Here is an 11,279-nt window from a genome sequence, read left to right as displayed (position 1 = left end):
CCAGCTAAAGTTCCTCCATTGCATCAAGGTAAATAAGATTAGAAGCACATTACTGTTTATCACAGCATTCACGCTAGCGGCTACATCGATACATTGAAAATATACAGTATGGGTTGTCCATGCTACTGTACAACCCATTAATCAGTTCTGTATAACTGTAGTTAAGTTTTTCTATTATCTTTGGATTTTTTATGGAAACAGTTTCTTTTAGTTACTCATCCTGGGTGTTTCTTAAATTGTTTTTTAATGGATCCAAAAGTTGAATGCTAGGCCCACAAGACAGCCATCATTTTAGTTATTGAATCTCATAATCTCTCTGCAGAATTATGCCTCTTTAACTTTTTCCTCATAAGTGCCGCTGCCCTTGTAAGCTCCCACATAGCCACTTTTGTCTGGGAGGTCCTCGCGCCCGACTTTTCCTTTTCCTTTGCCTGACTCGTCAAACCGCTCCTTGTGTGCTCCGGTGTACTTGGTGGTATCAGTCAGTCTGTCCACTGCTGCTGCCTTTGCCACTTTCTAAAAAAAGACATACACACAAAAACACACACATATGCACATTTAATCCCGTCTGTCTGCTTGCTTTATTTTCCCCTCACTCTCAACTATTTATTTTAAAAAATCCAGCACTGTTATTAATTATACCAGTAAAAGAATGTCAGTTTAATGCCACAATGCGTTGGATTTGAAATTTCTGGAGCCAAAGAAATTCAACAATGACACTGGCAACAATAATGCACATAATTATTTAGGCCATGGCGCATAGACCAGATTTAGCCAATAAAACCTAAAGATATGTGAACACAATGTTGTGAATCTCACTCAAACAGAGCGAGAAGTCCTTCTGCGTTCTCACCCCAACCTTAACCAACCACAAACATCCCTAAACTTAAGTACTTTCTGGTGGTTGGTCAATCTGAGCATTAAGTTATCCACTAAGCAGTTCAGTATTGTTGGTTGCTGTGTGCCTGAGGCTGGTAAAATGGGAGTATGTTGAGGTTAGAACTGATGAAATACTCACAGTGACTCCGACGTTGGCAGGCTCCTTACCAACAATGAGACCGTAGAGCTGCTGAAGCGACTCCTCTTTGCTTTTGCCTTTAAAACGTTTGGGAGCCAACTCTGTCAGGGCCTGGTTGAACTGCTCAAATGTGATTACGCGAGCTGACTTCGCCCTGAGGAAATGCACAGTGTTGCCAAATGTTTTCTGAGGCAAGTGACAAAATTATACAAATAACGCCATGTTCCTATTTGCACGTCAATATAATGCAATGTGGCTAGCTAGGGATGGGCTACAGTGTTGGCAATATTCCAAATGTCATGGCTCTAGGGAATAAACCAATCTTTTGGTCAGTCAGGACTAAAATGTCTCAACAACTATTAGATGTATTGCCATGAAACTTTTGTACAGTCACTCATGTTTCCAAATGGATAACATCCAAATGTCTTGAGTGACCCCCTGACTTTTCCTCTTCACAACCATGAGGATAATATTTTGTTTTTTTAGAGAAAGGTTGAATTGGATTGCAATGAAACTTGGTCATTATATCCATGGTGCCCAGGGGATGAAAGTGCTTTGGCAATCCCCTGACTTTTCAAATAGCATCATGAGATGATCGGGTCAAATTTTTTATTTATTCCATGCTTTGGTTTCTGACACCTGCAAACTAATGGCTTCCCATCACCCTAATGTGTACAGTGTTAAGTACTATGTTCAGTGCTTATTGGCATAGACACATTTGTTTTAAAGACCAATTGATGATGTTTTTGACAGTTGGCTTGTTGTTATCCTGTGACCAGGTTGTTGCGTTTTGAATGTTTTCTCTGTGAAAAGTTGAATGAAATCTTACTTGACTTTGCTGAAAACTATGTCAACATCTGTAGTGGTGACGTTCTTGCCGTCGATGATGTTGCAGTCCTTGCAGATCTTCACAAAGTTCTTGCCGTTCATCTCCTTCCCTGTGGCTTTTGTGTCTCCATGGACTGCAAACTTCTGGAAGGAGGTCTCCACCTCTGCTACAGACACTGAGCCCTCCGCCATACTGACAGATACACAAAGAGAATACAGTATCAAACTGATAAAGGTCCACATACCAGCTTCATTTTTACACATGGTTGCTTTGTCCTTACCCTTCAAAAAGTGATGACACAACACCCTTACTCTGGGTGCTCATTAACTTTATCTCCTTGTGAGACTTTTAGTGAAATTAAAGAACGTCATGACTCTATTAGCTGATTGATGTTCAGCCTGCCAGGAAAGGGCTGCCATCGCGGTAATTCTAAGTGAACGTTTTCTCTCTCGCTCTCTCTCACACACACACACATACACCCAGATACACACTTTCACATCCATCATTATATTCCTCTTACTAAAGCTGCTTTCAGGCCAATTTAATTCAATCAGCTCTGCTGTTAGCTCTAACAGTGAATGACCAAACATGCTCCTTCTCTTTCTGTTCTCCTGGTCCACTCAATCTCTCTCACTCACGCACAAACACACACCAACACACACACTTGTCCATAACTTGTTACTGCCGTTTGCTGAAAAACAGTAATAAAACAGTATTAAGTATGAATGGTTAATTAAAAGGTATATAAAAACCTGATTTATACGTAGAAATAAAAGGATTGTTCCTTTTATTTCAACTTTTTTTAATAGTATAAAGGCACTTTTCATAGATGCTAAAGTAGCAATGTTATATGTATTTGTGGGACATTTTATTGGTGAGCTGGTGGATACAAATACAAAATATGAGAATGATACCAATCATTAAACCATAAAAATCATATAGTACATAAAAATATGTATGTCACTTGAGATCCGGCGTTGCATTTCTGCATTGCTATAAGCACTTTTGGGATTGACATATACCAGGCCCTGACAAAAATATAATAAAGCATCTTATATTTTTAATAATATTACACATTTTTCATCTTTACGAGGACATAAAATATTACATCCAGTTATGGCAACTGTTAAATACCTAGACTTGTTTTCTTGTTGCTGCTGTCTCCATAGCCGCTTTGTTGGATTGCCTGTTAGTGCATTAAATGGTGATGCTGAAAAAGAGAGAGTAAGGTGTACCTGCTGCCGTAAAGGGAAGGATGCCGTGAAAATATTCAGGAAGATCCTGATTAGCGTACAGCTGCTCGACCTCTTCGTCTTCCTCCTTTTTCTTCTTCTTCTTCCTTCTCCTCTGCCTCTCCTCCTTCCTGCCACTCCCAGGATTTCTCACAATGACGACGGAGATGGAGAGATACAGAGACGCAGGAGGAGAGAGGGAAGGGGGGAGGGAGGAGGGCGAGAGTACCAACCAGCACAGTCAATGACATCATAGGCACTCAGCCTCTCTTGTGTCTATTCAGTCTGATTAGCTCCTCTCCTCTGTGCACAGACTTGCTTCTGTGGGAAAATCCATCGTGGTCTGTTCTATTTCAATTCAGGATTGTATTTATTTGTGCTACATCTCTTGTGTTGTTTCTCTCTAATCTCCCCTCTAAAACACTAAACTATGCTCACAGCTGTCTGTGATGCCTGCTCTCCAGTGTTCTCCCACCCTCTGTCCTCATCTCTTTTTCTTTTTTTTCTCTCTTACTGTCATTGTCACAAGAGACCTCTTGTGTGGAAAAAGATGAGAGCGGCCCTTCACAGGACAAAGAGTACTGACAGCGTAAAGATGACACATTACAGAGGAGATTATCCCTCTCAAAGCTCCATATCAATCAAACTGAATATCAGAACAAAACAAAGAAAAAGGGTGTCTTTACACAGGTTGACACAACTGCACGATAGTATATCAGTGTACATATATTATAGTATACATTATCTAATCCTCTCAAAACCAAATTGTAGACCCTGATGTCAGCTTTAACAGACACGGTGCTGCGTGGTATCATCAATTGTACAATTAATCCCTGTGTTATAATATATACTGTATATACTTGTTTGATTCAACCATTCTACCCATAACTCTGTAAACTTTTTTTTACTCACAACAACTACTGCTAGGGTTTAATACCATCAGTATATATATACTTATAGTATATATATATTTCCTTGCATTGTTTGTCAGGTTTTCAGCATACTCCTGTGGGAACCCACATAGGCACACTGATACTGACGCTCTGTCCTTTGTTCACAGTGTAAACAGAACAAGGTGTTTTGACATCATGCACCATCATGAAACTCCCGTACTCAGTCAAATGGAAAGCTGAAGGGTGTGAAGGACTAAGTGCCATCCCCCCATTGTACACAACTAACAAGTACATCCAAGTCTTCACCTACAATAAACATTGGTTTTAGGGGAACATTTAAGTAAAACCATCCAGTAATGCTAATCCCTGAACAAATCAATGGTTTCTGAGACTTCTGTGGTTTGCATTCAGCAAACACTCTGTGCTAACATTAGGTGGTATGAACCTTGTTTTGTAAATATAAAAAATGTTAATGCTAAAACAGTGCAGAATCAAGTAGCATTTCAGCTAAACACCAATTCACTTGATGGAAGGTGTTGATACTTCTTTAAATGCTGATATTTTGCTGACAGCTTGACCTTACTGTGTGAGTTTCTCTGAAATTCCTGCTTGTTTAGCTGTTCTATCATGGTGGCGGATGGCATTAGTTTCACAAAGAGGTGATACAGGAGGACATCACTGTGTGTTTACAGTAGAAACAAAGCCTTTCCTTTAAATATCACCAGAGAAAAGCATTGTCTCTGGTTTGAAAAAGAGTTGTAGGCTGAAAGGAAGTTGTACTCTCTGGACAGCATACTGACTAAGAGCTGGGATAACCATCATTTAGCCAATTTATATTTCTGATTCTCATCCTAAATTTCGTCCAATCGTCCAACATCTCATCCAACTTATCCAACATCATCATGGCTGAGTCCAGTTTCCCTTCACCTCCAGAGGATTACTGTCCACTGTGTGTGGATACGCTCAGAGACCCGGTCACCATCCCCTGTGGTGACACCTACTGCCTGGAGTGCATCAAGATCTACTGGGACCAGTTTGACCACATGGGTGTGTACAGCTGCCCGCAGTGCCGCTCCACCTTCACACCAAGGCCCGTGCTGAGACGCAATCTGCCCGACGTACACCGCGAGCCCCGGCGCCAGCTCCCGGAGCTCACCCCTTTCCCATACATGCACCAGGAGTCCTTCTGCGACTTCTGCGTCGGCCGTCGCAACAAGGCCGTGAAGTCGTGCCTCATGTGTCTGGCCTACTACTGCGAGGAGCACGTCAAGCCGCATTACGAGTCATCCACCTTCAAGAGACACAAGCTGGTGGATGAGACGGGCCACCTGGACAGGAAGATCTGCCCCCAGCATGAGAAAGGCCTGGAGCTGTTCTGTCGCTCTGACCAGATGTGTATCTGTGTGCTGTGCACTGTCAGAGAGCACCGCGGCCACAACATCACCTCAGCGGAGGAAGAGCGCACGGATAAACAAGTGAGTCTAAAAGGGTTGTGAGTCAACATGTGTGACTCTGCCTGACATTTAAACAAAACAAAAAAAGTGTCAGTTGTGAATTCTCTCAAGTGACTGTGGTTGACAAAAGTCTGATTTTTCCAACAGAAAGTCCTGGTAATCACCCAGACTGAGGTCCAGCACATCATTCAGGAGAGGATGAAGGAGCTGCACGAGCTCAAACACAATGTGGAAGTTCTTAAAGTAAGTGGCTGTACATTTTAAGATGCAATCCGACACCATGTTTTTGGTAGGAGATACAATATGACCTGAGACATTGTACAATAAAGCCACTATGAATATAATTTATAAAAAAAAAAAAGGCCTGATCGCCTGATGCAGATATCAAATAGCACACCCTTCCTACACCTATTGATGAAATGGTTTTCCCCTTCAGAGCGGTGCCCAGCGAGCACAGTCAGAAAGTGATAAGACCTTCCACGAAATGCTGCAGGCGGTTGAACGCTGGAAGGCTGAAATCCATCAGATGATAACGGCCAACATGCAGTCGGCGATGTCGCAGGCTGAGGGCTACGTGGAACGTCTGGAGCAGGAGATACTGGAGCTACAGCGCAGAGATGCAGAGCTACGGCAGATCCTCGAAACAGAGGACAACATTCACTTTCTGCAGGTGCTGAAAAATAATACAGGCCTGCAAAAAATACAAGTATTCCTGTCTTAATACTTGTCGTCCAACGCCTGCCAGAGATGTTTACACATAAGACACTAGAATATATGAGTTGTTTTTTACATGACAGGATAGTTATAATGTAGGCCAAAATTAGTTTTACAACAAAAGTCACAACAACAAAAAAAATCACTTCACATTTGTTTTTCCTGTTTCACAGATAAAAAATAAAAAAAATGGGGCTTGGAAAGATTACCCTGAAAAAAAAAAATTGTTTTCACCAGTTCTAAGTGATAAACCCGGGAGAGAAAACAAATGAGATCAGACTTAAAAAATGGATACCCAAAATTGACTCTTCTCACTTTCAATATGAAAGTATGCACTACTTTGAAGGTGGCATTGTATTTACATATTCATGTCACATGTAAAAAAAAATCTGTGCTCCATGTGCTGTTTAAATAGCAGATAATAACTGTAATTGTGAATGAAACGGGGCAGTAACTGTTGATATTGATTATATTATTTTTGGTCAGGTGAGGGCACTGTTTGTGTTTCTGACTTGTTGACTGGATTATGGAGCTCCTTCTTCTTGTTGAATAGAATTTTCCGACCCTGTGCGTTGCTCCTGAGGCCATGGTGCCCAAAGTGCTCATCAACCCTCAGTTCTCCTTTGGAGAGATGAGCAAGACGGCCACAGAGATGAAGGCACATCTGGACGATATCTGTAAGAAGGAATTGAGCAAAATCTCAAAGACAGGTTTGTGTATAGCAGATGATTTTGACAAAATATCTTCATGATATGAAAACTATAAAGTGAGCCAGTAACACACTAACCTAATGCTGCATCATCCCCACAGTTAATGAAACCCCCGTGTACATACTTTTGCCGAGAAATGGAGACAAACGACTCAAAGGTAAATGAATGTTAGGGAAATATCAACAACCTCACCTTTAAGCAGAAATTAATTTACATTATATAGATTATTTTTTGGGGTAGAGAGCAAGAAACGTGGAGAGAAATTGTTTAAAAGTTCCCTCATTTGATTTTTATAATCACATAATTCCCTTAGGTTGACTTTTTTTTTTTTTTGATAAAATGTATCACAAAATAATGTGTGTCCATGTTTATACATACAAACAGTTCCTTCCAGAGTTAACTTCGAGGAGCCAAAAACCAGGACAGACTTCTTAAGATGTAAGTAAATTGTTTTTAGTTCAGTCCATTCAGTGCCTTTGTCACTTTTTTCAGACATAAAGAGACGACTTTCACACATTTGCCCTTCCTCGTAATAGCAATATATGTTTAATAATATAGTATTATCAGATAATTGGTTCTTGTGGGTGTAAAACAGAAATTGGGAGGGGAAATAAATGGAAATGACTTACTCCACATCTAAAAATGTGTTTGGCTGTCTTTGCTCAGACTTCTGCAAGATGTCCTTGGATCCAAACACAGTTTATAAAGAGCTGGTCCTGTCTGACGGGAACCAGAGGGTCACGCGGAAAAAGGCCGTCCATTTACCCCCAGATCACCCAGAACGCTTTGATGGCTTCTCCCAGGTGCTGTGCAAAGAGCCTCTGTCTGGTTTCAGATTTTACTGGGAGGCAGAGTGGAGCGGGGAGTTTTCCATTGGGGTGGCCTACAAGAGCATCAGTCGCAAAGGGAAGAACTCGCACAGCCTCCTGGGCTACAACGACAAGTCTTGGAGTCTCCTCTGCTCAGACTCGGGCTACTCCGCCTGGCACAACAAAGTAGACAGAGACCTTCCTGAAGCTCCCAGGGCCACACGAATCGGCGTGTACCTTGATTATAAAGGCAAGACATTGGCCTATTACGCAATATCAGAGACTATGGAGCTCATCCACAGATTTAAAGCTCAGTTCAGTGAGCCTTTGTATGCTGGCTTTGGTGTGGGCTCCTCTGTTACCCTCTGCCAGCTGAAGCAGAATGCCACGCCTTACTAAGATGTATTGTGGTTGAGTATTTATCTCACAGGTACTGTTAACCCCTACTAGCTGAACAGTACAATGTAGAAATAATTGTCTGCAAAACATAATGTTTTATACTCCTATCTTGCACAGATTTCCGAGTTGTTGTGACCATATTTGCCATGTTCCTGTGATGATAATGTTTCGTTGAAAGTTATTTTAAGGCTATTATTTCAGTGTGTTTATTTTATGTAAGATCCTGTTGGTGAAATATATATTGATGTACACCTTAAGTAACAACACAACCTTATAATGCTAAAAACATAAGGCCTATATTTAACTGTGATGAGCATTAAAGTGCTGTGGCTGAAACAATCTGCAGATAAATTACCAAAAATATGCATGTGCTGTGTGTGTGTTGGTATTGTGTATATGTGTGCTTGTGTGCACAGTAAAAATAAAAATGTACATGCTGTACATTTTCAAGTTTTAATTTTCTTACAAAGAAACTGGTGGGATGCAATGACATAAAACACCAATAAACACCTTTCTAACATTTTATAATAAAGCAACTTAAGGACATTTTATAAATATATATCATATCAAACACATAATGTGTATCACACCAGTATATTAGTAATTTTAAGACAGATGTTCTAAACCAAATAATTAACAAATACCAAAATATCTGCTTACTGGCAATTGCATTTAATGTGCAGTTTCCCCACCCTATAAAGATAGAGCATGGGTTGTAATAAACCTGTTATGATAAATATACAGAAGGGATTCAACCACAATCTGGTAGAGAGGAATGAAATCAGAAACTATTTTCTCTTGTCATCTGATAACTATAAGCCACAGGACGTAGCCATTGGCAGGAAGACCAAAGAGAAGGTTTGCCACATATGCAACTCCTATCAGAATGTCCGTCACGGTCTCCATGGACTTTTCTTCAGGTGATACCCATGGTGGAATTATGGCTGTTTGGTTGATGGTGCAAACGTTCAAGATCAGCCCGATGATAGATACAGTAATGAACATGGAACACTGAACAAATTATTGATTTGGATGTATATACAGTAATACACACACTGTCACTCTCACACTGTAAATGTTTAAGTCATAGTATGTCATTAAATAACATAAGCAACCGCACACACAAATGCTGTATAGTGCAAAACGCAAAATAAAAGTAGTATAATAGTCTTTTATTTAATTAGATTAGATTTTTTCTATTAGAAGTTTTCTTAATTTTTTTTTGTTTAAAAAAACAACTACCTAACTGAGAATGTCATTATTCATGTAATTAGTTACATTGAGCGTTCAAGTCATTTTTCTATTACTTAAGATACACATACCATGCATTATTTAACATTCTAATAGTGTAAAATACAGTTTCTACTACCTGGAGGTTGTGAGTGCTGAAGCCGCTTCTGTTAGGTTACAGTTTCAGCACAAGGGCGGATGCATATTTTTACATATTCATACACTTAAACATGTTGAACAGACCTCATAAATAGACACTCAACTCTCATTTTGTGTTGATTTTGGCGGACAAAGGCGGTAATATTTCCAGATTCCTTTTAGTAAACCTCTTATTTTACTGGGTCTGACCAGTCCTGGTTCTGGTTCTCCCGTGCCTACTGATACATCAGTACTGAATTGAGACTATTTCATTACCATTTAAAAGCTCCTTGTAGTATCTTTAACACACTTTATGACTTTCAACAAGCTGCTCCAACATCTTTTTACTACCCAACAAGTTGGAGAACAATATCAACAGCTCTTCAAATAATACAATTTCATTACTTGCATAACTGCAGAACCCAGATATTAAGCAATCCCTTTTTCATATTTATAAGACACTGTGTACTGTTATTGCTTTCCCATCAAATAAATTGACAATTGACCTAAGGCTCAACTCTAATGACCTTTCCTGGCAAAAAAAAAGTGTTTAAACACATACATGATATCAAGAAACGTCCAAATCAGCTGACTTGTGTACACTGAATGTGTTTAATGAGAGCTATGGGATCTCTTGGATCGGCTCCTTCTACTTCTGCCATAACACTTGACTTAAAGTGTCTTATACTCTAGTTGTCTAGCTATACACATAATATTATCTTTCATATCACATTAGAAATGCAATTGATCACTTCATATGGTGTCTTCATAATGATATTTTTTAATTATCCAGAACTGTCACAGCGACTCATATGAGGTGTCTATTTTCTCTTCGCTGACATGATTTGCAAGAGAAATGATTCCAAAGGTACGTGCAACACTGCTTTACATGTTCACAACAGAGATGAAGCACGGCCGTGGTCCTATATGCAAACCTACAGGTGTTGGAAGCAGTCAACCAAAAAACTACAACAGACACTGGGCGGCTGTGGCACATGAGGTAGAGCGCTTGTCCCGTAACCACAAGGTTGGTGGTTCAAACCCCTCTACCGGCAACATGCCCCAAGTTGCTCCCCGGGCGCTTCATTGCAGCCCACTGCTCCTCCAGGATGGGTTAAATGCAGAGAAATAATTTCCCCATTGTGGGACTAATAAAGGATTGATTATTATTATTATTATTAAATGTCTGCAGCTGCTGTAATGGACACATTGAGTGCAGTAGTACTAGTGTATGTCACGACAGCCGAAGCTTGTGAAAAATAAACCCTGCAAATGAAAAACATCAGCTGACATGTATTTCTGTGGCAGGAATCCACTTGCTAAATGGACTACAAATATATAATGAGATGAAGGGTGGAGGACTCCATCATCTACACACAAGGCCCTCTCTCACCTGGAGAAGCAGGGAAGCACTGTGAGAGTCATGTTCTTTGACTTCTCCAGTGCTTTCAACACCATCCAGCCCTCCCTACTGAGAGAGAAGCTGCTGGAGATGAACCTGCACCCCGACACCACTTCCTGGATCACAGACTACCTCACAGGCCGGCCACAGTACGTCAGGGTGGATGGCTGTGCCAGCGCCCTCTTCTTTGCTTTGGTGTGCTGGGGTGGTGGCATCAGGACTGGAGATGCCGACAAACTTAACAAGTTGGTGAGGAAAGCCAGCTCTGTGGTGGGTCTGGAGCTGGACAGTCTGGAGTCAGCGGGTGAGAGGAGGATGAAGGCCAAACTCAGAGCCATCCTGGACAATCCCTCTCACCCTCTCCATGAGGAACTGTGGCAGCTGGGCAACTCATTCAGTCATCGGCTCATTCCACCAAAGAGCAGGACGGAGCGCTTCAGACGCCCATCTA

At 40.9% G+C, this 11,279-nt stretch overlaps 2 protein-coding genes across 2 annotated transcripts; one reads left to right on the top strand and one right to left on the bottom strand.

The window, feature by feature from the left end:
* Positions 1 to 324: 324 nt before the first annotated feature.
* Positions 325 to 2,038, bottom strand: tppp2 (tubulin polymerization-promoting protein family member 2). The gene is made up of 3 exons (XM_054605153.1): positions 1,848 to 2,038; positions 1,019 to 1,172; positions 325 to 516 (listed from the first exon to the last, which is right to left on the bottom strand). The coding sequence occupies exons 1-3, from the start codon at positions 2,036 to 2,038 to the stop codon at positions 325 to 327; spliced, it is 537 nt and encodes a 178-aa protein (XP_054461128.1).
* Positions 2,039 to 4,874: 2,836 nt separating this feature from the next.
* ftr84 (finTRIM family, member 84) lies at positions 4,875 to 8,058 on the top strand. Its single transcript, XM_054605113.1, has 7 exons — positions 4,875 to 5,447; positions 5,574 to 5,669; positions 5,863 to 6,096; positions 6,694 to 6,850; positions 6,951 to 7,007; positions 7,235 to 7,288; positions 7,517 to 8,058. The coding sequence occupies exons 1-7, from the start codon at positions 4,875 to 4,877 to the stop codon at positions 8,056 to 8,058; spliced, it is 1,713 nt and encodes a 570-aa protein (XP_054461088.1).
* Positions 8,059 to 11,279: the final 3,221 nt, after the last annotated feature.

This window comes from Anoplopoma fimbria, chromosome 9 (assembly GCF_027596085.1).
Source record: "Anoplopoma fimbria isolate UVic2021 breed Golden Eagle Sablefish chromosome 9, Afim_UVic_2022, whole genome shotgun sequence".
Classification (NCBI taxonomy): domain Eukaryota; kingdom Metazoa; phylum Chordata; class Actinopteri; order Perciformes; family Anoplopomatidae; genus Anoplopoma; species Anoplopoma fimbria.
Note: the sequence above shows the minus strand (reverse complement) of the source record. Positions and strands in the feature narration are given on the sequence as shown.

What these genes read in the sequence shown, in the direction of transcription:
- tppp2 (XM_054605153.1), bottom strand. Translation starts at nt 2,038, where the DNA reads ATGGCGGAGGGCTCAGTGTCTGTAGCAGAGGTGGAGACCTCCTTCCAG. An exon ending in ATAGTTTTCAGCAAAGTCAA is followed by an intron (nt 1,173 to 1,847) that starts GTAAGATTTCAT and finishes GCATTTCCTCAG; the next exon opens with GGCGAAGTCAGCTCGCGTAA. An exon ending in CTGCCAACGTCGGAGTCACT is followed by an intron (nt 517 to 1,018) that starts GTGAGTATTTCA and finishes GTCTTTTTTTAG; the next exon opens with AAAGTGGCAAAGGCAGCAGC.
- ftr84 (XM_054605113.1), top strand. Translation starts at nt 4,875, where the DNA reads ATGGCTGAGTCCAGTTTCCCTTCACCTCCAGAGGATTACTGTCCACTG. An exon ending in GAGCAAAATCTCAAAGACAG is followed by an intron (nt 6,851 to 6,950) that starts GTTTGTGTATAG and finishes TCATCCCCACAG; the next exon opens with TTAATGAAACCCCCGTGTAC. An exon ending in CAGGACAGACTTCTTAAGAT is followed by an intron (nt 7,289 to 7,516) that starts GTAAGTAAATTG and finishes GTCTTTGCTCAG; the next exon opens with ACTTCTGCAAGATGTCCTTG.